Consider the following 24,455-nt stretch of genomic DNA (forward strand, 5'->3'; position numbering starts at 1 on the left):
ATTAAAATATGAATGTTTTTACCTGTAATTGTAAAATACTCAATCTTAATAAACAGTATTTTAACCTTAACTCCCTATCCTTCTCTATGTAGGCATGATACTTCCCCCAGGCATACAAGTAAACTAATTATGAGAATGATATTTCTGTTTGTTTGGGGGAGTTAAATGGAGAGGCTGAAAAGAGTGCAGATGGTGAAGGGCGTCCTGGATGGAGGTAGGGGGGTCCCTGACGCTGTGCGGCTCATTAAGGCGCAGGGGCTGGCATATGTGGTTAAGAACATCCAGGCTGCTGGCAAGAAAGTGGGTTTTATGAACTGTTTTTACTTTGCTAGCAGCCTGAGGCCACTCGGCCTCTGTATCATGTGTGTCAATGAGGTTTTCAGTGGTCCTAGTCAAACAGTGAGCTTTGTCTCCACCTTGTGGTGGCAAGTGGAAACTCCTCTCCAATAACACAAGTGATGAAAAACAAACACTGCAGATAAAACAGACAGAGCAGTCTCTATACAGCAGCTTTTATTGCTTTATTTACAAACAAGCAAACCAAGGGAGCTTTTGTACAAAACAGGGAGGAGTGGAGTGTGGCAGTGAAGAAGTGAGCAGACCAGTCCGTGAGGGAGCCGCCCAGCCAGCCCCACCCTACCGCACAGCTGTCCACTGGCGGCTTGGCTGTTTCAACCTTTAGAACAAACCTAGGAGGATCTCATATTTTCTGAAGCTCAGCACACCCCACTAGAATACAGTACCATACAGTACAGCACAGCTGATCCTCATTGTACTCTGTATAGCACGGTTCAGCCGGGGGCCCGTCACACACAGCACTGTGCTAACCCCAGCCAGTCTCTGTGAGCAGCCTGCCCTGTCCGAGCCTCTCTGAGCTCAGTATGACGAGCTCCTCTCAGGCTGGGTGTTAATTCACCGTAGACTCGGGTGCACTTACAATGGCCAAATATGAACAGACAGTACCGAAAGCTCAGGATGTGCTACTGAATATATATGCAGAGAGACGTACATACATTTTCTGTGGGTAAGGGGCTGCTAAGTTTCCTGGAGTGTTGTGTAGAAAGACATCAGTGCCAATCTGCTCCTGCTTGTGTCCAACGTGTGTGGGAACAGACACACCGTCTCACACACACTATACTAAAGGGCTATATATATGTATAACAAAAAAATTACATATATATGATTGAGCAGTGCAGGTGTCCGGGCTGGAGTGAGTGGGCAGGGAGTAGCAGTGTGGCAAAGGAATAGCCCCAGTGCCAGGGCTCTCTCTCACCAGCACAGCCCAAGAGTGTGTGTGTGTGTGTGTGTGTGTGTGTGTGTGTGTGTGTGTGTGTGTGTGTGTGTGTGTGTGTCTGAGCGTACACATGTATATGTTTGTGTGTGTGGGTCTTAGTTACAGAGCAGCTCCTTTACTCCTCAGGGTTCTCTATGAATCATTCACCCGTCCCAGAGTGGCCACAGCTCCACACAACACAGCAAATGCAGCCAGTTGGCAACAGTGAATACCGGCCCAGCAGGCATCTCTCTACAGAATTAAACCACAAAAAAAACAATAGAGCAGCAGGCTGCCCTGCACCCACGTGGGAGCCAGCGCTGCGCCCTGCGAATCCAAGGGTTGGAAACCCCGTGTCCCCATCCCATGCAGAATGTCTCATGTGACATAGTGTGTCCCGTGTCCATGTAGTGTGTCCCATGACCCATGTAGCATATAGTGTGTCCCTGTAGCATGTTAAAGTAGAGTGTCTCGTGACCTATGTAGCATATAGTGTGTCCCAGTACTGTGTCCCTGTAGCCCATCCAGTGTCCCATGTAGTATCTACTGTGTCCCTGTAGCCTGTCCCAATCAAGTGTCCGGTGTCCCATGTTTCTGTAAACTGTCCCAGGTAAAGTCTTCCATCTCCCATGTCCCTGTAGTCTGTCCCATGTCCAGTGTCCATGTAGTGTGTATGTCCTGTGTCGCATGTCAGATGAAAGTGGAGTCCAGCGCCGCCCCCTCCTGGGCACTGCGGGACCTCGCCTCAAACAACTGCTTGATCAGAGCCGACTTCTCCTGCTCCAGCTGGGTGATGCGCTCACTCTTGTCTGTCACCTCCTGAGAGAGAGAGAGAGAGAGAGAGAGAGAGAGAGAGAGGGAGAGAGAGGGAGAGAGAGGGAGAGAGAGGGAGAGAGAGAGAGAGACTGTCAGTCAGATAGATCGACTGCACACTCCCATACACAGGTGTCACTGTAACACTGCACTGCAGGGATATAATCTTATAACCTAATTGCCACCCCCACTGGTTCTATATGCTTCCCCCCGATGGCACGGGTCAGTACTGCAGCCTCCCCTTACCTTAGTGAGCAGGCGGTTCTGGTCTTTGAGCCTCTGAATGGCTTGCTGGGGGTGGGGCAGGCTGGGGGGGGCGTGTGGTGGGTTTGAGGGGCCAGCAGGCGCCAGACTGGTGGGGGACGCGGAGAAAGGCTACAGAGATAGAATATAATTTAATACAATTTATGTAAATACATCTGTTATTAAATTATGAAATGTGTAATTAACATATCTATTGTTCCACATGAATAATTTAACTGATCTGGTATTATTATTGTTGTTACTCTTATAACAATTACTATTATTATTTCTACTACTACTAGTATTATTATTATGAGACTGGAGACTGGAAACGACAGCTGGGAACTCAGAATCAGAACACCGACCATTCCAGAACAGGATATGAGGTCACCGAGGCACCGGTTCACTTCCTGGAGTTTGGGCAGTAGCACATTCAGACGACTTTGACTGGAATCGGAGAAAAAATCCTGAGAGAGACAGAGAGGAAACAGATGTGTGTCAGCGCTTCAATATCAGCACATCACAGAAGCATGGTGCAGTTTGAGTGCGTGTTATTGTGTATGCGCGTCTCACAGTGCAGTGCGTGTCAGTATGTGCGCCCCTCTCACAGTGCAGTGCATGTTAGTGTGTGCGCGTCTCAGTGCAGTGTGTGTTACTGCGCGTCTCACAGTGCAGTGCATGTTAGTGTGTGCGCATCTCACAGTGCAGTGTGCGCTCTGGCCCACGTGTCTCTGTCTCTCGGTGACGCTGTGGATTTGCTGCTGGTACCAGTCTCGGGCACGTTCCACCGCCTCCAGCCCGGCCAGCAGGGAGTCCTTCTCCTGCTCCAGCTCCTTCATCTGCTTCAGCTAAAGGGAGGGAGAGAGGGGGGTGCAAGGGGGAGAATAAATATTGAATATTGAGGCCCATCTGGCTCATCCCCTCATACCGTTGCTGCTGACGCTGCAGTCGGAGTCTTCAGTGCTACACAGTCCTGGAGGTCAGAGAGGGACCAGCCAACACAGAGCCAATCAGCCCCCCTTACGTGTGCCCGTGCCTCGCAGTGTATTTATACTTTGATTTTGATCCTGCCTTCAATGTCCTACAGGTGTATAACCCTGACCTACCGGTCTCCTCAAGATCAACCCCTGCCTGCCCCATCCCTCCCCAGCCCCACCAGCATGGTTTCCAGTGTGTGTGTGTGTGCGAGTTTGTGTGTGTACACCCCCCTCAGATGCCAGTGCAATGTGCTCAGTGCCTGTCACTCCAGCACAGGCCGCAGCGCAGCTTATCTGATCCAGACACTCATTTGAGCACACAAACATTAACATCACACACACGCAACAATGGCCATTTCACACAGAGGTCACAGGCCGGTCACTGGATCACACAGATCACACACCTCTGCCTCTCTCGCCCACCTCTGTCCCTCTGTCTATCCCCATCTCTCTTTTCATCCCTGCGTCCGAGACCGACAACTGACCAACTTCACCCAAAGACCAAAAAAACACCCTCCCAGACAACAGTGCCATGCCGGCCCCTGGGACATGACTGTTGGGGGGTGGGGTGCTTCTGTGCAGGAAGTGAAGCGTGATGTGAGTTGACTGTGTTTGTGTATCGGGCCAGAGGGCCAGAGAGACAGAGAGAGAGAGAGAGAGAGAGAGAGAGAGGGATGACAGAATGACAGGCAAAGAGTAGCAGGCAGTCGGGGGGGGTTGCACAGAGGAGCTCAGAGGGGAATCCAGGGTCTGCACTGCTGCTGTTATCAGTGTTATGATCTGCAGGTAAGAGCACAGCATCTAGTTCTCTTGCAAAACCTTCAAGACTATCAGACTCCTCCCACTACAATGATCCTCCCACAGATCCTGTGCTCCACACAACGCTCCAACTATCATTCACCACGATACCTAGAACGCTGCTCTTTATACAGATATGATCGATAATTATTGATTTATGAATCCCATTGACAGCAATGATGGAACCCTCAATATTCTATTCCTCATTAAGCGGAACATTCATTAGCCAAATCAGCAGTGAGATTTACAGAAGATCGATCAGATGCCCTTCTTTTGAATTACTGGTGAAACACGTCAAGCCTAATTTAATGGTGATATCTATCATCCTTCAAAGACACGTTAACTCATAGTCGCTGCATTCTTTGACATATCATTCACCACGCCCCCCCTACTCAACAGCTCCGCAGCAATTCCCCACCACACTCAAAAACTCTTCAGAACCCCCCCTCCCTCCCCACCGACTCAAAATGCATGTGTCCCCCCCCCCTTCTGATCTTCTCTTCTACCTCTCCCTATCTCCTTCCGCTAAGAATCCAGGAGCGACCCTTGACCTCGCCCTGTCCTACTCCCAGCACACTCTGACATGCATCTGCCGATTCTTCCTGAGCAACATATGCAGAATCTGACTCTTCCTCAGCAGCGACGCGACTCAGCTGCTCGTCCAGACCCTGGTTCTCTCCCACCTGGATTTCTGCAGCTCCCTCCTGGCTGTTCTGCCTGCATCTGCTACCCCTCCCCGCAACTCATCTGCTGTTCTCTCTGCCCTGATTCACACACACTACTCCACTACTCTACTCCCTCCCCTCGCTCCCCATCTCAGCTCGCATCCAGTTCAAGACATTGACCCTCACCTACTCACTACAGACTGCACTGAGTCTTATCTGTGCTTACACTCCTTCCAGAAGGCACAGTTGGACAGACCAACATATGCACAAGACATATACACACTTGCTGACACTGTCACAGACAGCACACGCAACTCAGCACCCCCCAGACTCGCTCTCACTGCACCTTTCACTGTGCGTACACTTTTCCCTCCTCCCTCCCTCCCTCTGTACAAAGGGTCTACCCCCCTCCCGTCTTTACCTCTCCGTCACAGCCAGTCTCCCTCTCTCTCTGTGTTGCTCTCCCCATCCTCCCTCTCACTCACCCACAGGAAGAACTGCAGGGCCTTGGTGCTGTACAGGCTGCTACTCAGAGGGATGAAGACGGTGGTGTAGGCTGCCCACACAGCTGTCCAGGCTGGGGCTGCTCTGTCAGGCAAATCCCCTGCTTCTAGGCCCCTGGGCCGGACCCTGCTGGTCACCATAATGAAGGCAACCAGGGTGAGGAGGGGGGCCGGGGGGGCGGTGAGGGCGGGTTAGGGATGAGGGAGGGAGTGGAGAGGTGGGGTGGGGTGGGGTGGGTGGTACAGTTCTGTCTAAACAGAGCTAGAGAGACAGAGAGGCAGAGAAGCAGAAAGAGAGAGTGGCAGAGGGGAAAGAGAGAAACGCACTGGCACACAGAGAGAGGGAGAGGTGGGGGGTAGAGGGAGGGCGATAGGGTGAGGGAGTTAGGGGGGAGAGAGAGGGAGGGTGTTATAGTCAGTGAGAGAGAGAGAATTAAAGAGAGAGGGAGGGGGAAACACACTCACACTGACACACCAGAGGGAGAGAGAAAAAGTGGGGAGGGAGGGATAGAGCAAGGGTGGGCACAGAAGGGAGAGCTGGGTTGTATTGTGCTGTCAGCAGTTTAGTTCTTGTTTGGGAGAGAATGAGAGAGGAGGAGGAGAAAGGGGGGTGGATGACAGCACTAAAAAGCACAGGGGGAACTTAGGGGGGTAACACTCTACCCACTTTAATGATTCCACTGCCAATGTGACCACCTCCGTCTCCCTCACTCCCTTCATCACCCCAGTCCTGGTCACCCTGACACTGAGCAGATCAGGTCAGAGGTCAAAGGTCATTCACTACCACAACAACAGCAGCAGAAGCAGCAGCAAGAGCAGTGATGGGCCCCTGTGTGTGCTGATACAGCGCCCCTTCCCCCCTCCTTCATTCAGCACTCTCCCCATCTCCACAGCATCACTGAGCCAGACAACCAATCACACAGCGGCAGGGCTGACCTGCCCTTTCCTCATTGGCTGTATGCAAATACAGGCAGCAACCAATAGCCAGCAGGCAGTAAGGAGAGGAGGAGAGGGAGAGGAGGATGAGAGAGAAGAGGGGGACAAAGCAGAGGAAGAGAAGAAGAGGAAAAGGAAGAGCAGGGAGAGGAGAAGGAGGAGGAGCAGAAGAAGAGGGTAGGAAAGAGGAGAGATGGGAAGAGGAGGAGAGGCAGAGAGAGGAGGAAGAACAGAAGAGGGAGGAGGAGCAGGAGAGGTGGAGGGCACAGCTCCAGCAGAGGGGCTGCGCTGCAGTCAGGGGGACGCACCATGCCGTAATCCACCCCGTTCGTGATGGTGTGACGCCTCTGCTCGTCCCGGCTCCGCCCATGCCGCCGCACACCGGCCAATCCAGTCGTCGTCTCACTCTGCGACCGTGGCAGTGCCCCGCCCTCCAGTCCACCTGTTGTCGGGGAGAGAGGGACAAGCATCACTATACCACCTGCAGACATTCCAGAAGTGTGCAAGTCCAGGTTTACAGGGCAGGGCAAGATTCCCTGAGGGCAAAACAAAACAAAACAAACACAGCACGCTCATTGTGATGGTTAAAACACAGACAGGCGTGGCGAGTGCCGGCTGGTAACACAGACAGGTCACAAACTGATGCGTCGAAATTCAGGATTTGCAACAATATGGTGTAGAAAACTGGATTTACAAAACAGCAAAACTCATTGTTAATTAATGCCAGGTCACCAGGGGGAAAACATACACTTGTATGGCATTGGCTAATAAACCAATACACAGGACACCAGCTAGATCAATACAATAAAGTTATTATTAAAATAAACAAATGCATAAATAAAGAGAGAGGGAAAGTAAAAGTGTTAACATGGGCCGGACACTTTACAAGAAGAACAGATCAAAGATGGAAAGAGAGGGGCTGACAGATCGAGAGGAGCAGGAGTGGCCTGGGAGCTTTAGCACTAACACTGTGTGGACACTAGAGGAAGCCAGACACCAGCTGCTACATCACAACTGGGAGTGACTGTCAGTGTGAGTGAGTTTTTTTTTTTCCTCAATGTGAGTCTGCATCTCTGAGTGTGTGTGTGAGTGAGTGAGTGATACACCCACACACACCAGGATAGAGAAGCCTGATTAGATCTACCAGTGTCATGCATTGTGCCCAAAAATCTCTGTTAGCACACCCCCCCGAGAGCGGTTTCTGTCAATGTTGCATTGTCGTCAACACCACCACACCCCCCCAAGCTATGCAATATGTGCACACATAAACAGACACCTGCTTTAACCGGCGAGAGCGGTTACTGTCACTACATTTATGGCATATTATTATACATATGGCAAGCACTCGATTGCGATCAACGGGTTGGGCACCCCTGGTCTACAGTCACAGAGAGAGTGTTTCTGGACAGGAATGATCTGAACAAGAGTGTGGAAGTGTACCCGTCTCAGAGCGAGTGTGAGTGTGCGTCAGTGTTGCCTGCGAGTGTAAGTGTGCGTCAGTGTTGCCTGCGAGTGCGAGTGTGCGTCAGTGTTACCTGCGAGTGTGAGTGTGCGTCAGTGTTGCCTGCGAGTGCGAGTGTGCGTCAGTGTTACCTGTGAGTGTGCGTCAGTGTTGCCTGCGAGTGAGTGTGCATCAGTTACCTGTGAGTGTGCATCAGTGTTACCTGCGAGTGTGAGTGTGCGTCAGTGTTACCTGTGAGTGTGAGTGTGCGTCAGTGTTACCTGTGAGTCAATGTTACCTGTGAGTGTGTCAGTGTTACCTGTGAGTGTACGTCAGTGTTGCCTGCGAATGTGAGTGTGCGTCAGTGTTGCCTGTGAGTGTGAGTGTGCATCAGTGTTGCCTGCGAGTGTGAGTGTGCATCAGTTACCTGTGAGTGTGCGTCAGTGTTGCCTGCGAGTGTGAGTGTGCCTCAGTGTTACCTGCGAGTGTGAGTGTGCGTCAGTGTTGCCTGCGAGTGCGAGTGTGCGTCAGTGTTGCCTGCGAGTGCGAGTGTGCGTCAGTGTTGCCTGCGAGTGCGAGTGTGCGTCAGTGTTGCCTGCGAGTGCGAGTGTGCGTCAGTGTTGCCTGCGAGTGCGAGTGTGCGTCAGTGTTACCTGCGAGTGTGAGTGTGCCTCAGTGTTACCTGCGAGTGCGAGTGTGCGTCAGTGTTGCCTGCGAGTGCGAGTGTGCGTCAGTGTTGCCTGCGAGTGCGAGTGTGCGTCAGTGTTACCTGCGAGTGTGAGTGTGCGTCAGTGTTACCTGTGAGTGTGAGTCAATGTTACCTGTGAGTGCGCGTCAGTGTTACCTGCGAGTGTGAGTGTGCGTCAGTGTTACCTGCGAGTGCGAGTGTGCGTCAGTGTTGCCTGCGAGTGTGAGTGTGCGTCAGTGTTGCCTGCGAGTGCGAGTGTGCGTCAGTGTTGCCTGCGAGTGTGAGTGTGCGTCAGTGTTGCCTGCGAGTGCGAGTGTGCGTCAGTGTTGCCTGTGAGTGCGAGTGTGCGTCAGTGTTGCCTGCGAGTGCGAGTGTGCGTCAGTGTTGCCTGCGAGTGCGAGTGTGCGTCAGTGTTGCCTGCGAGTGTGAGTGTGCGTCAGTGTTGCCTGCGAGTGCGAGTGTGCGTCAGTGTTGCCTGTGAGTGCGAGTGTGCGTCAGTGTTGCCTGCGAGTGCGAGTGTGCGTCAGTGTTGCCTGTGAGTGCGAGTGTGCGTCAGTGTTACCTGCGAGTGTGAGTGTGCGTCAGTGTTACCTGTGAGTGCGCGTCAGTGTTACCTGCGAGTGCGAGTGTGCGTCAGTGTTGCCTGCGAGTGCGAGTGTGCGTCAGTGTTGCCTGCGAGTGCGAGTGTGCGTCAGTGTTGCCTGCGAGTGTGAGTGTGCGTCAGTGTTACCTGTGAGTGTGAGTCAATGTTACCTGTGAGTGCGCGTCAGTGTTACCTGTGAGTGCGCGTCAGTGTTACCTGCGAGTGTGAGTGTGCGTCAGTGTTGCCTGCGAGTGTGAGTGTGCGTCAGTGTTACCTGTGAGTGTGAGTCAATGTTACCTGTGAGTGCGCGTCAGTGTTACCTGCGAGTGCGAGTGTGCGTCAGTGTTGCCTGTGAGTGCGAGTGTGCGTCAGTGTTGCCTGTGAGTGCGAGTGTGCGTCAGTGTTACCTGCGAGTGTGAGTGTGCGTCAGTGTTGCCTGCGAGTGCGCGTCAGTGTTGCCTGTGAGTGCGAGTGTGCGTCAGTGTTACCTGCGAGTGTGAGTGTGCGTCAGTGTTACCTGCGAGTGCGCGTCAGTGTTACCTGTGAGTGTGAGTGTGCGTCAGTGTTACCTGCGAGTGTGCGTCAGTGTTGCCTGCGAGTGCGAGTGTGCGTCAGTGTTGCCTGCGAGTGCGAGTGTGCGTCAGTGTTGCCTGCGAGTGCGAGTGTGCGTCAGTGTTACCTGCGAGTGTGCGTCAGTGTTACCTGCGAGTGCGCGTCAGTGTTACCTGTGAGTGTGAGTGTGCGTCAGTGTTGCCTGCGAGTGCGAGTGTGCGTCAGTGTTGCCTGCGAGTGCGAGTGTGCGTCAGTGTTACCTGCGAGTGTGCGTCAGTGTTACCTGCGAGTGCGCGTCAGTGTTGCCTGCGAGTGCGAGTGTGCGTCAGTGTTGCCTGCGAGTGCGAGTGTGCGTCAGTGTTACCTGCGAGTGTGCGTCAGTGTTACCTGCGAGTGCGCGTCAGTGTTACCTGTGAGTGTGAGTGTGCGTCAGTGTTACCTGCGAGTGCGAGTGTGCGTCAGTGTTGCCTGCGAGTGCGAGTGTGCGTCACTGTTACCTGCGAGTGTGAGTGTGCCTCAGTGTTACCTGCGAGTGCGAGTGTGCGTCAGTGTTGCCTGCGAGTGCGAGTGTGCGTCAGTGTTGCCTGCGAGTGCGAGTGTGCGTCAGTGTTACCTGCGAGTGTGAGTGTGCGTCAGTGTTACCTGTGAGTGTGAGTCAATGTTACCTGTGAGTGCGCGTCAGTGTTACCTGCGAGTGTGAGTGTGCGTCAGTGTTACCTGCGAGTGCGAGTGTGCGTCAGTGTTGCCTGCGAGTGTGAGTGTGCGTCAGTGTTGCCTGCGAGTGCGAGTGTGCGTCAGTGTTGCCTGTGAGTGCGAGTGTGCGTCAGTGTTGCCTGCGAGTGCGAGTGTGCGTCAGTGTTGCCTGTGAGTGCGAGTGTGCGTCAGTGTTACCTGCGAGTGTGAGTGTGCGTCAGTGTTACCTGCGAGTGCGCGTCAGTGTTACCTGTGAGTGTGAGTGTGCGTCAGTGTTACCTGCGAGTGCGAGTGTGCGTCAGTGTTGCCTGCGAGTGCGAGTGTGCGTCAGTGTTGCCTGCGAGTGCGAGTGTGCGTCAGTGTTGCCTGCGAGTGTGAGTGTGCGTCAGTGTTACCTGTGAGTGTGAGTCAATGTTACCTGTGAGTGCGCGTCAGTGTTACCTGTGAGTGCGCGTCAGTGTTACCTGCGAGTGTGAGTGTGCGTCAGTGTTGCCTGCGAGTGTGAGTGTGCGTCAGTGTTACCTGTGAGTGTGAGTCAATGTTACCTGTGAGTGCGCGTCAGTGTTACCTGTGAGTGCGCGTCAGTGTTACCTGCGAGTGCGAGTGTGCGTCAGTGTTGCCTGCGAGTGCGAGTGTGCGTCAGTGTTGCCTGTGAGTGCGAGTGTGCGTCAGTGTTGCCTGTGAGTGCGAGTGTGCGTCAGTGTTACCTGCGAGTGTGAGTGTGCGTCAGTGTTGCCTGCGAGTGCGCGTCAGTGTTGCCTGTGAGTGCGAGTGTGCGTCAGTGTTACCTGCGAGTGTGAGTGTGCGTCAGTGTTACCTGCGAGTGCGCGTCAGTGTTACCTGTGAGTGTGAGTGTGCGTCAGTGTTACCTGCGAGTGTGCGTCAGTGTTGCCTGCGAGTGCGAGTGTGCGTCAGTGTTGCCTGCGAGTGCGAGTGTGCGTCAGTGTTGCCTGCGAGTGCGAGTGTGCGTCAGTGTTACCTGCGAGTGTGCGTCAGTGTTACCTGCGAGTGCGCGTCAGTGTTACCTGTGAGTGTGAGTGTGCGTCAGTGTTGCCTGCGAGTGCGAGTGTGCGTCAGTGTTGCCTGCGAGTGCGAGTGTGCGTCAGTGTTACCTGCGAGTGTGCGTCAGTGTTACCTGCGAGTGCGCGTCAGTGTTACCTGTGAGTGTGAGTGTGCGTCAGTGTTACCTGCGAGTGCGAGTGTGCGTCAGTGTTACCTGTGAGTGTGAGTGTGCGTCAGTGTTACCTGTGAGTGTGAGTGTGCGTCAGTGTTGCCTGCGAGTGAGTGTCAGTGTTGCCTGCGAGTGTGAGTGTGCGTCAGTGTTACCTGTGAGTGTGAGTGTGCGTCAGTGTTACCTGTGAGTCTGAGTCAATGTTACCTGTGAGTGTGCGTCAGTGTTACCTGCGAGTGTGAGTGTGTGTCAGTGTTACCTGTGAGTGTGAGTGTGCGTCAGTGTTACCTGTGAGTGTGAGTCAATGTTACCTGCGAATGTGAGTGTGCCTCAGTGTAACCTGTGAGTGTGTGTGTTTTTCAACATTGGTCGAAGTGCTAGTCAGTGTCAGTGTGTATGTTTCACAGTGTGTGTATTAGAGTGTGTGATTTTCTCCATGGATAGCAGTGAGTCAGTGTGTCTGCGTCAGTGCATCTCAGAAGGCAGTCTCTCTCTCTCGCTCTCTCCCTCCCTCGCTCTGTGACAGTGTCACTTCATTCCAGCTGATCAGCTGCTGAGACAATCTCCTCTCTTTGCCCTCCCTCCTTCCCCCCCCCTATTTCTCCTCTCCCACTCCTCCACCCCCCGTACCACTGAAGTAACCAAGCTGCAGTTGCCTGGAGAACAGCATCTGAGAGAAAGAGAGGGGGGGGGGGGGGGAGAGAGAGAAGAGAGCGGGAGAGGGCTGGCAGGATGAACGGCCTTAATTGACAGTGGCTTCTCATCTCATCTACCCTGCAGCCAAACACTGAAACTACTGACACACAACTCACACAGAAATAGAAGAACAGAGGAGGTCACACTGACACACACAGGGACAGAGAGTGAGAAAGACATGAGAGATCACCCGTCAGCACCACCCCCGCCCCCCATCAGCAGGGTGATATGCGGGATTATGTCGCTGTCGTGTTTCAATTACCGCGGCGCTGTAATCCACTGTAATCCCACTGTGGCTGTGCCGTGTGCTGCAGCTGCAAGGGGGAGGTGGTGGAGGGGGACACTGATCGCATGCCTTCCCTACACACACACACAAACACGCTCCACCCTCACCAAAAGATTACATCCCTCCAGTCTAACTTGTGAACTCTCTTACCCCAGTGCAGCACACTGATGGGGAGACATACAGGACTGCAGGGCCAGCTCTCACACACTCACACATCCGCCCTGTCACTCACACTGTCAGTAGCACACTCTTGCACTCACAATCACTCTGTATTTGTTCTCTCATTCACTGTACTGTACTGCTGCAGTCTGCAGTGTGACTGACTGGACTGTGCTGTGCTGGGCTGACCCTGCACTTTGGCCCCAGCTTTGAGAGACTTGACAGTGTGATGTCACAGCTCAGGTCTGTCACTCAGGTTGCACAGAGCGCCTGCTGCTCAGGGCATATCTGCACATCACCACGGCCTCATGTCTCACTGTTACCCATTACATCCCAATCCCACTGAACAACTCTACAAGCGCACTACACAATAGGGCCAGAGAGTGAGCGTGCTGTGTGCCCTGCGTGTGTCCTGCGTGTGCGAGCTGCTCTCTATGGTCAGACAGCAGTCGGGCTCTGGCAGTGCAGCCACACTGACTCATCCTTCCTGAGAGCCTGTTAATGACAGGTCTATCCTCTTACTGGGGATTGAGTGCCGTCTCCGGGTGCAGCTACAGGAGCAAAGCTGCCCCACAGTGCACCGCAGCACAGCTACAGTACAGCACAGCAACAGTGCTAAGAGTTACAGCACATCAATACTGCTGAAGAGTTACAGAACAGCTACAGTACAGCACAGCTACACTGCTGAAGAGTTACAGTAGACTAAGAGCACAGCTACAGTAACACTGCAGTAGTGTAAGTGTAGTACAGCACAGTAACACTGCAGTAGTGTAAGTGTAGTACAGCACAGTAACACTGCAGTAGTGTAAGTGTAGTACAGTAACACTGCAGTAGTGTAAGTGTAGTACAGTAACACTGCAGTAGTGTAGGGTGGTAGTACAGCACAGTAACACTGCAGTACTGTGTAAGTGTAGTACAGTAACACTGCAGTAGTGTAAGTGTAGCACAGTAACACTGCAGTAGTGTAAGTGTAGTACAGCACAGTAACACTGCAGTAGTGTAAGTGTAGTACAGCACAGTAACACTGCAGTAGTGTAAGTGTAGTACAGCACAGTAACACTGCAGTAGTGTAAGTGTAGCACAGTAACACTGCAGTAGTGTAAGTGTAGTACAGTAACACTGCAGTAGTGTAAGTGTAGCACAGTAACACTGCAGTAGTGTAAGTGTAGTACAGCACAGTAACACTGCAGTAGTGTAAGTGTAGCACAGTAACACTGCAGCAGTGTAAGTGTAGCACAGTAACACTGCAGCAGTGTAAGTGTAGCACAGTAACACTGCAGCAGTGTAAGTGTAGTACAGTAACACTGCAGTAGTGTAAGTGTAGCACAGTAACACTGCAGTAGTGTAAGTGTAGTACAGCACAGTAACACTGCAGTAGTGTAAGTGTAGCACAGTAACACTGCAGCAGTGTAAGTGTAGCACAGTAACACTGCAGCAGTGTAAGTGTAGCACAGTAACACTGCAGCAGTGTAAGTGTAGCACAGTAACACTGCAGTAGTGTAAGTGTAGCACAGTAACACTGCAGTAGTGTAAGTGTAGTACAGTAACACTGCAGCAGTGTAAGTGTAGCACAGTAACACTGCAGCAGTGTAAGTGTAGTACAGTAACACTGCAGTAGTGTAAGTGTAGCACAGTAACACTGCAGCAGTGTAAGTGTAGCACAGTAACACTGCAGTAGTGTAAGTGTAGCACAGTAACACTGCAGTAGTGTAAGTGTAGCACAGTAACACTGCAGTAGTGTAAGTGTAGCACAGTAACACTGCAGTAGTGTAAGTGTAGCACAGTAACACTGCAGTAGTGTAAGTGTAGTACAGTAACACTGCAGCAGTGTAAGTGTAGTACAGTAACACTGCAGCAGTGTAAGTGTAGCACAGTAACACTGCAGCAGTGTAAGTGTAGTACAGTAACACTGCAGCAGTGTAAGTGTAGCACAGTAACACTGCAGCAGTGTAAGTGTAGTACAGTAACACTGCAGTAGTGTAAGTGTAGTACAGCACAGTAACACTGCAGTAGTGTAAGTGTAGTACAGCACAGTAACACTGCAGTAGTGTAAGTGTAGTACAGCACAGTAACACTGCAGTAGTGTAAGTGTAGTACAGCACAGTAACACTGCAGTAGTGTAAGTGTAGTACAGCACAGTAACACTGCAGTAGTGTAAGTGTAGTACAGCACAGTAACACTGCAGTAGTGTAAGTGTAGTACAGCACAGTAACACTGCAGTAGTGTAAGTGTAGTACAGCACAGTAACACTGCAGTAGTGTAACAGTGCAGATAATTAGAACATTAAACACGTTTTAATAACTCCATCCAGTAATAATAAGAATAATTACCAGGTTTTTGGAGCTGTGGCGATTCCAGCGCTAGGGACTCTATGGAGCGGATCCGATTCTGCTGCTGTAGCTTCTTCCCGGTCCGGCTCGGCTCGGCTCGGTACTGGCTGCTCTCGGGCAGCACGGGGATCCTCTCCAGGCTACGGCCGGTCCTCTCGTACGGCCCACTGCCGTAGCGCCCAGGTGCCCCGGGAGCCACAGAAACGGGCGGCGGGACGGAGGCGTACACCGAGTGGTCCCCGGAGCTGGAGGGGTAGGGTGTCGGGTGGGTGTTGACCCCGTTGCTGGGCCCCAGGGGACGAACCTTGACCGCTGGGTTTGTGTTCTCCACGCCTCGGGAGCCCTGGGACGCACAGCCGGCGTGGGGGTGCGAGTGGCCGGGGTGGGGTGCTTTCTGCTGCCCCGAGTGGGAGTGGGAGTGTTGCTGCTGTTGGGATCTGTTGTTGAGCAGCGAGAACCGCAGACCGGCCACGAAGCGCTCGAAGGACAGGCAGCCGTGCGGAGGGGCGACCCGGCGCAGGCACTCCAGCACCCCCCGGGGCAGCTCCCGGGTGTCGGCGCCCTGCCAGCGGCTCTCGATCTCCGAGATGTGCACGTAGCCCCGCTTGGTGTCGTCCAGGATATCGAATAAAGTCCGCAGGCTGTGCAGGAAGGCTCTGGGCAGCCCGTCCGTGGAGAGATCCAGCTCCCCGGGTTGCATCCTGCTGTCGCCGCTGCTGCCGCCGCCGACCCCTGCTCGCTGACTGGCGCCCAGGCGAGCCAACACAGCCACAGACCCGCTTAGTTTGCAGCTCCGATCCGCGGCAATCAAAGCCATGGAGCAGAACAGTATGAAGTGTGTGTGGCGCCTTACTGAAGTATAAGCACAGTATATACACAGCTGTATATAATGGTTTACTGTGGTTATATTTGCAATCAAAAAGTCCCTTTCACTCCAATGGAGAACAATAATAAATACAAGTTTTAGGTCGTATTTCTTTTTTTTTCTTTCTTTCTTCCTATTCTCAATACAAAAAGTAAACGTCTCCCGGTATCCCTCTTCCTCTTCCTCTCCCTCCTTCTTTCTCTCTTTCTCTCCTCCCTCTCGCTGTGTTTTTTTGAAACAGGACCGCCCTGCAGACGTCAGCGCTCTGGGTTTCTCGGTGGGCTCTGTGATTGGTCCGCGGTGAGGCCCTTCTGCTCCCTGATTGGTAAACAGAAAACAGTTTGATTTTTTTTTTCTTCTTTCATTCTTTCTTTTCTTTCTTTTTCAAAGCGGGACTATCCCTCCTTTCCAACTCTTCGCCACCAAAGAGAGAGAGAGAGTATTAGATTACACTGTATGATAATAATTATTAGTCTGAATTATAATTTACATATTTATGTGTGTGTGTGTATGTATGTACACTCACCTAAAAGATTATTAGGAACACCATACTAATATTGTGTTTGACCCCCTTTCGCCTTCAGAACTGCCTTAATTCTACGTGGCATTGATTTAACAAGGTGCTGAAAGCATTCTTTAGAAATGTTGGCCCATATTGATAGGATAGCATCTTGCAGTTGATGGAGATTTGTGGGATGCACATCCAGGGCACGAAGCTCCCGTTCCACCACATCCCAAAGATGCTCTATTGGGTTGAGATCTGGTGACTGTGGGGGCCAGTTTAGTACAGTGAACTCATTGTCATGTTCAAGAAACCAATTTGAAATGATTCGACCTTTGTGACATGGTGCATTATCCTGCTGGAAGTAGCCATCAGAGGATGGGTACATGGTGGTCATAAAGGGATGGACATGGTCAGAAACGATGCTCAGGTAGGCCGTGGCATTTAAACGATGCCCAATTGGCACTAAGGGGCCTAAAGTGTGCCAAGAAAACATCCCCCACACCATTACACCACCACCAGCCTGCACAGTGGTAACAAGGCATGATGGATCCATGTTCTCATTCTGTTTACGCCAAATTCTGACTCTACCATCTGAATGTCTCAACAGAAATCGAGACTCATCAGACCAGGCAACATTTTTCCAGTCTTCAACTGTCCAATTTTGGTGAGCTTGTGCAAATTGTAGCCTCTTTTTCCTATTTGTAGTGGAGATGAGTGGTACCCGGTGGGGTCTTCTGCTGTTGTAGCCCATCCGCCTCAAGGTTGTACGTGTTGTGGCTTCACAAATGCTTTGCTGCATACCTCGGTTGTAACGAGTGGTTATTTCAGTCAAAGTTGCTCTTCTATCAGCTTGAATCAGTCGGCCCATTCTCCTCTGACCTCTAGCATCAACAAGGCATTTTCGCCCACAGGACTGCCGCATACTGGATGTTTTTCCCTTTTCACACCATTCTTTGTAAACCCTAGAAATGGTTGTGCGTGAAAATCCCAGTAACTGAGCAGATTGTGAAATACTCAGACCGGCCCGTCTGGCACCAACAACCATGCCACGCTCAAAATTGCTTAAATCACCTTTCTTTCCCATTCAGACATTCAGTTTGGAGTTCAGGAGATTGTCTTGACCAGGACCACACCCCTAAATGCATTGAAGCAACTGCCATGTGATTGGTTGGTTAGATAATTGCATTAATGAGAAATTGAACAGGTGTTCCTAATAATCCTTTAGGTGAGTGTATATGTATATACAACAATACCAGACTCTGTGATGGAGCACTTTAACAATCGCTTTGTCAACTGTGTATTCCAAATTTGAACTGTGCCTACTGGGGGCCTTTCAATCACAGTTTGAGATGGAGAGAGATAGAGATAGGAAGAGGAAGAGAGAGAGAGAGGGGGGAGGAGAGATACCCCCCGAGGCTGGGAAACAATTGTCCTGGATTACAATAACAGGTTCTGAGCTGAACGCTATCGACTACTAACGATCAATAAGCCCCCCCCCCCCCCGCTCCCCCACGGTGACCCCTGCCATCCCAGGACAGCAAAACTACTGCCTCAGGATCCCTCCCAGCCCCTAGTGGGAACAGTGTTGTCCGCTGATACTGACACTGACACCAACACTGACACACTCACATTAACACTGACACCGACACCAATATGGACAATGACATACTCACACTGACACTGACACCAATACTGACATTGACACTGACACTCTTACTGACAATCACACTCATTGTATTGAAACCCTGCAACCAGCTATTTACACTACAGTGCTATTGAAATTAATAATAATTATTAATAATAAGTATAATAAATGCACACACACACAAAGCACACAGTTGCACAGGTGGGGTCACCCGGGGCAGTTGTTGCCCCAGGGACATGTGAGGGGGAGACAGTGCTGCAGTGGGTCTAGGGGCGTGGCTGAGTAAGAGGGGTTGAAACAGCCAGAGGAGTCTGACTGGCTTGTTCCTTATAGGGGTGGGGCTGAACTGAAAGCTGACAAACACTGCTCCCCCAAACAACATACAGCATAAACTACAAAACAAGCTGAATTCTTAATCTTCATCTTCCTCTTCTTCATCTTACTATTATTACTTTTTTAATTATTATTATTATTATCATTATTATTGTTATTATAATTTTTCCCTGGTTGAAGCTGAGCTTCCTGGTGCTGAACACCTCCAGCAGGACTCAGGGGAAAGTCATTAAATTGGCCTAATTGAGGCACTAACAAGATGAAATAGGCAGATTAAAGCTCAGGAGGGAATTAAAACCTGGAGAAGCACCCCCCACAAGGAGCAGGACTGCACTTCGGTGCCCTGACTGCACTACCTTCTACAGCTCTGACACACTGAGACTCCACACACGCTGAGCTCCTCCAAAACTCAATACATCTCTCTCTCTTTCTCAGCCTCCCACTCGTTCTCGCTCTCCCTCTGCTGCATCTCTATCCCTCTCTCTGGCTCCCACTCCTACTCTCCCTCTCTCTTTTCCCTCCCTCTCTCTCTAGACACTGCAGTCTACTTGCATGTGTGGTGTGGAGCTGGGGGGCTGTGCTGTGTGTGTATCCCTCTGGGTCAGGGGCTGCACCAGTCAGCTGTGTCTGTAGCTTTGCTGCTGTCATCATCATTATTACTGCCGCTTCACTCACTATGCTTGTTGTCATTGTTGTTGTTGTTGTTGTTGTCATTACAATCTGTCCAAGCACGTCAGCAAGAAATTCTCGCCCGCTTCCCCCCCCACCCCCCAGCCATGGGACCGTGCTCTCTCTCTCCTGCTGTCGTTCTCAGCACAATCTGATAATCAGGAAAATTCATAAGTGGGATAAGTCTGAACTGTGGACTTTGCCCCCCTCCACCGGCCCACCACAATCACCAGGAAGGGGCTGAATGCTTTTGTAACCACACACACACACACACACACACTGCTGTGCCTTGTTGTGTAACTATTTCATAAACTTGATTTATTTTATCTTATAACTCTCAGTTTTGCTCCTGAAGCCACAGTCCTGCCCTCCCTCCCCTAATGGCTCCTTAGATTCTGCTGCCCAGTCCAGCCCAGCCCAGCCAAGCCCACTACAACTCAGCCCAGTCCACCCACAACAGTCCAGGCCAGTTAAGTCCAGTTCAAGGATGGTCTTCTTTCTGGGCAAATGTCTCCCTTATTGGTGTGTATTTATTGCAGTGTAGGAGTAAGTGCATCACCTCTCCCGTCTTGCAGTGACCACAGCGCCGCTCCTCTCTGGGCAGCCAGCTCTGCCTGTGTCAGCCTGTTTCTCTGGGCAGACTGTGGTCACTGAGCCTGTACTTGGTCAAGATCTGTCTCTGCTTTGTATCTCTGACAGTAAAGAGAGACTCTGCCGGGATGGAGTCTCTGTTTATAGCCTGATACCAATTTAATTTGTTTGGGGATTCAGTTTCTTTGTCTGCAGGCTTTCTCTTTTAGTGCTTTCACTGACAGGACAAAGCTCCCAGACGCACTGATCTTCAGTCTGAGGTAATTGTAGCTCAGGGTGTGTTCCAGGGTGGTGTTGCCTAGAGTGAAGTGGTATCTGCTCTCCTGACATCTGGGCTTTTTTTGGAATATCGTCATTTTGGTCTTTTTTATGTTCACTGCCAGGGCCCAGTTGCCACTATAGCTCCTGTTTTGTGGGCGACAGGAGGACCAGGTCAACTGTGTAGAGCAGGAATTTGATCTCATTGTATAGATCTCATCTCTCTTTCTCTATGTTTCCCTCTCCCTCTCTCTGACCTGTGGATCTCCACTGTTGGCTGTATCGGCCCCAATCAGGACAGTCCATGCATAAGCCTCCAACGTGCAGCCAACACTGGCCCAATGACACCCCTATCTCAAGGGCCTGGAGAGCCACATGGCCAGGCAGCCTCTCATCCCTAATCCGCCCTTGTTAATCCGTGCCGCAGCAGAAGTGCCGTGTAGCAGTAATTCCACAGGACGCGAATCAGGGGGGATAATCGCTCGTGTACAAACCGGCCCTCTGACCCCAGCAGGCCGTACGAAGTGCAGTCAGTGTGTAGCAAATACTGGACACACCAAACACACAGTGACAATTAAATCTGTTTATTTCCAGACAGTACAATTTGTCTGGGACAGGAGATTAATAACCACGCCGCTTGACCGCCTCGTGGGGCATAGAGCAGTTCTCCTCCTGCCCCAGGAACTGAATTGAGTCTGACCACCCAGCCCATAGTCAGCACATTGACCACACACTGTCCACACACTCAACAACACATACTGACACACTGACCACACACATACTAACTTACACAATACCTGCCACACTTACTGTCACGCACACACACTGACCTTGTTATAGTCCTGGGCTGTTAGTTTGGAGGTGGTGCCAACACAGCCTTTCAGGAAGGTCAACTTGGCACCAACCAGCAGCAGCTTCTCCAGGGCAACCAGTCTGGCACTGGCCTGCGCATCCTGAGAGACAGGGAGAGAGGGAGATGCAGAGAGGGAGCATGAAGGAGGGAAGGAAACAGATATCAGTAATGAGTGTCCTGCTACCCACTGTGATATAGTGTCAGTACAGTGTGTCAGTGTTTCAGTGAGAGTACAGAATGTCAGTGCATCAGTGTGATTCCAGTCAGTTTGCAGTACAGGTTATCGATGTCTTGCTCCACTCTCTGCAGCAGCTGCTGAGTCATTCCCAGCCTGGCGCCCCATTGGCCACACCTCCAAATGCTCATTCTGCAGCCCCGTATTCAGTTCCTCCACCAAACGCTCAATCCTGCGGGGGGGGAAGGGGCCTCACTGAGCACCATGGCTCTCCCGTGGAAGCACCCAGTGGCTTCAGTGTGCTCACCTCCTAGCACCAGGCCCCAGGCTGAATTTGAGCTGCGCGTGCTCCAGGTGCAGGGCTGCAAGCCGGGCATGCATCTCCCTGTCTATCTCTGCACTGCGCAGCAGATGCGCTGACTCAGCAGCCGGTCCTCCGGCATCTGCAACACAATATTCACGCAATGCTGCTGTAGTTTAAATGGTTACACTCCTAATTAAATCCCTGATTCTGATCCTATCTTGATTATGTTATCACACATTTTATATTTCTGTATTTTTGACACTGTTTGTGAACTCTGAATATTTAATATTGTGTGCACTATATAAACAGTGGTGCCCAATACCTGTAGGTCAGTGCGGCTCAGAGCAGCTCTCAGGCTGTGCAGTTCCACGGCCAGTTGAGGGTTGAGCTGCCCAGGGGCCTAGGAGGGTTCTGAGGACACAGCACAGCTGAGCCAGGAAAACAAACAAACATATGTACGGACACTCTCGCACACACATACACTAACACACACACAGATCCCAGTGTCCCTTTAAATCTGGGGCTGCTGATCTCTGAGGTAGCTCTCTGTGACAGGGGCCCCTTAATCTGGGAATTAGTTTAATTAAGATGTTGAATACTGAGTCCAGAGGAGCACCGAGCCCCAGAGGGCCCAGCCGGGCACTGTGACCCTCGCAGCCTCTCTCACAGCCGTCAGTATTGCGCACACTGCACTGTGCTGCCTCCACACAGGCCCCAGGCCAGACAGCCATAATCAGACTGACATACACACAGCGCAGAGGGGAAGTGCGTGTGCGTGTGTGTTGGTGTGTTTAGTCAGTGCATGTTACTTAGTCTGTGTAAGTGTCAGTCAGTGTGCATACCTTGGTGTATCAGTGAATTACTCAGTGTGTGTTTGTATACTCATTATTGACACACAGACAGACAGATAAGACCCAAGATAGACACAGACAGACAGACAAACTGACACTCTCCTCTCAATGGCTTTATGGTCTCTCTCCCTGCTCCACCCCTCCCCCTCTCCCTTCACTGCCCTACTCCTCTCCTCTAGCAGCCTTCCTCTCTCCTCTTCCGCTTCTGTCTCTCACCCAGTAGCTGTAGTCTTGCTCTCTTCTCCTCCAGCTGCTCCTGCAGACACAATACTCCTCCCTTCTTTATCTCTTCAGCTTCTCTACATCTCAGTCGGTCCCTTCTCCTCCTCCCTAAGAATACTCCCTCTCTCCTTCTCTGTCTCCTGTGACGTCAGAGGGCAGCGCGGTAACCTCATTGCTTGCATCACCGAGCTGCATGTTGGGACTGTGTGGCTCTGACTATAACATGTTCAGAAACAGCTACAACACAGCGCTGTGTGTAAGTAAAACACATGGAATTGATGAAAGTCAAATAACAAGGACATCCACAATATCAAAAAGTATAGTAATAATTTATATCCATACACACAAAACAACCAAATACAACAGAAAGTGATCACTTTATTACAAACACTTGTAAACCCCTCAGCTGAAAAACCACAGCTGCCTAAAATGGAAAAGTGGCTGTATGGAGTGGATGGGGGGGCAAGGGGCAAGGGGCAAGGAGCAAGAAGGAGGAATTGGCAGTGCCCCCACCTACCCTTTGCTAGCTCATTGCAGCCGCACAGAGAAACATGCAGAATCGATGACCTCACTTTATGGCTGTGACATCACAAAGCCCTCCTCTGCCAGTGTTCTACAGCACACCTCACTACACTATTGATCCCTTCAATATTGACCATGGAATTAATAATAATTCTGATGCAAACAAAACTATTACTACTAGCTCTTATAATCAATTGTTAAATTAATAAAATCACCCCACATTATATATACAGATATCTCTCTCTCTCCCTGCAGTGTCTCTCTCTCTCTTTCTGTAGTCTCTCCACTCTGTCACTGTGGCAGAGCCCCAGCCTCCCATCCCTGCACACCACATTAGTTACACAGGATCTGCAATCATTGGGCCAGCAAGGGCCTAAGGGAGTATAGAGAGTATTGTTAATCCATCGCATCGCCATAGCGCGTGGTCTTCGGCCCAGCTTCCACAGAGGGGGCGGCTGGGAGGGGCTCCTCTCCTGAAACACAGACCCCCCCCCGAAGGTTCAACTAGAGGCAGCGCAACATAAATTAAACCAAATTAAAGTGTTGCCAAAGCATTTATAGATACAGTAAAGAGAATACAATTAACTCTCTAACACACACTGTGCTAAAGCAAAGACACAAAAATACATACATAATATGTATGTACACAAAACACACACACACACACACACACACACAATCTCTCTCTCTCTCTCTCTCTCACTCACCCCTGCCCTCTGCCAGCTGGCCAGTCTCCAGGTACAGCCAGAGGTCAGAGCAGCGCTGCGTCTCCCAGCGTGTCACTGTGTAACTGCACACAGACCCCACCACTGAGAGAGAGAGAGAGAGAGAGAGAGAGAGAGATGGGGGGTAATTCAGGGTAGAAAAACACACAAAATGAGACTAACACACTCATATACACTCACTCCCTGCCACTCTCTCCCTCCTCCCTCACCTACAGACAGCAGCAGGTTCCAGTGCGGTGGGAAGGGCAGGCGCCTGTGCAGAGCTCTCTGTACCGCAAACACTGCCGATGTGCCTGGAAGAGAGGCAGGGAAACACAGGGGTCTGAAGTCAGTGTGTGTGTGAGTGAGAGAGTGAGTGAGTGAGAGTGTGTGTATACGAGTGTCTGTCTGTCTGTACTCACCCAGGAGGAATGTCCCTGTCCCCTTCATAAAGGCGTGAGACTGACAGGCGGTGTACTGCTGCAACCCCTGAGAGAGAGGGGACGGGGTGGAGATTGGGGGTTTAATGAGGTGACTGCAGTGTCAGCAGGCCACAGCCAAATGATCAGGGAATTCATGCTTCTTCATGCTTTTTTATGGGACACATTATAACATCATGGGAGTTTAACAATCTAAGGACGGGGAAACACACACACACCAGAGCCTGACGCATACGACAGTGACACGCAACATACACATACACTAACACACAACACAGTCTGACGTATAGGGCAGTGACACACAACATACACACACACTGGAGACTAGTCACTCACAGACTAGTTACTACAGACGCACGCACACACTCAGGACACACCGGGTGTTTCACTGCCAGCGCATCGTCCACTCTCGACAGCCCGATATTGACCATCGTGTCGGACACTAATCACGGGCTCTGAAACTTTCTCTGTCGCTGTCACTCCTGCAGCTGCGAACCGGCACTTCCGCTCCTCAGCGCTGTGCTTTCCGCCAGCTGTTGTGAGGTAAGTGCGCCCTCTTGTGGACTGGAGCAGTTCAAAATAATAATAATAATAATAATAATAATAATAATAATAATAATAATAGGGATTTATAGATTTTTTCATTATGATAACTGTGAACGCTGTCAGTTGCCATAATAATATAATTTAATGTATAGGAAGATATTGTGT

The 24,455-nt window shown here is 51.2% G+C and overlaps 2 protein-coding genes across 3 annotated transcripts; both read right to left on the minus strand.

Annotated features, from left to right (window-relative positions):
* Positions 1 to 496: 496 nt before the first annotated feature.
* sapcd2 (suppressor APC domain containing 2) lies at positions 497 to 15,852 on the minus strand. The gene is made up of 6 exons (XM_066713295.1): positions 14,808 to 15,852; positions 6,517 to 6,650; positions 3,031 to 3,177; positions 2,695 to 2,796; positions 2,333 to 2,461; positions 497 to 2,092 (listed from the first exon to the last, which is right to left on the minus strand). Exons 1-6 carry the CDS (start codon positions 15,622 to 15,624, stop codon positions 1,964 to 1,966), a joined length of 1,458 nt encoding a protein of 485 aa, XP_066569392.1. The 5' UTR covers positions 15,625 to 15,852; the 3' UTR covers positions 497 to 1,963.
* A 6,539-nt stretch (positions 15,853 to 22,391) lies between these two features.
* Positions 22,392 to 24,264, minus strand: tmem141 (transmembrane protein 141). 2 transcript variants are annotated; one of them, XM_066713297.1, is made up of 5 exons: positions 24,107 to 24,264; positions 23,727 to 23,793; positions 23,535 to 23,618; positions 23,308 to 23,409; positions 22,392 to 23,073 (listed from the first exon to the last, which is right to left on the minus strand). In XM_066713297.1, exons 1-5 carry the CDS (start codon positions 24,173 to 24,175, stop codon positions 22,997 to 22,999), a joined length of 399 nt encoding a protein of 132 aa, XP_066569394.1. In that variant the 5' UTR covers positions 24,176 to 24,264; the 3' UTR covers positions 22,392 to 22,996. The 2 variants fall into 2 exon arrangements, with proteins under 2 accessions (XP_066569394.1, XP_066569395.1); XM_066713298.1 differs by having other exon boundaries at positions 24,122 to 24,262.
* Positions 24,265 to 24,455: the final 191 nt, after the last annotated feature.

This window comes from Amia ocellicauda, chromosome 9 (genome assembly GCF_036373705.1).
Source record: "Amia ocellicauda isolate fAmiCal2 chromosome 9, fAmiCal2.hap1, whole genome shotgun sequence".
NCBI classification, from domain to species: Eukaryota; Metazoa; Chordata; class Actinopteri; order Amiiformes; family Amiidae; genus Amia; species Amia ocellicauda.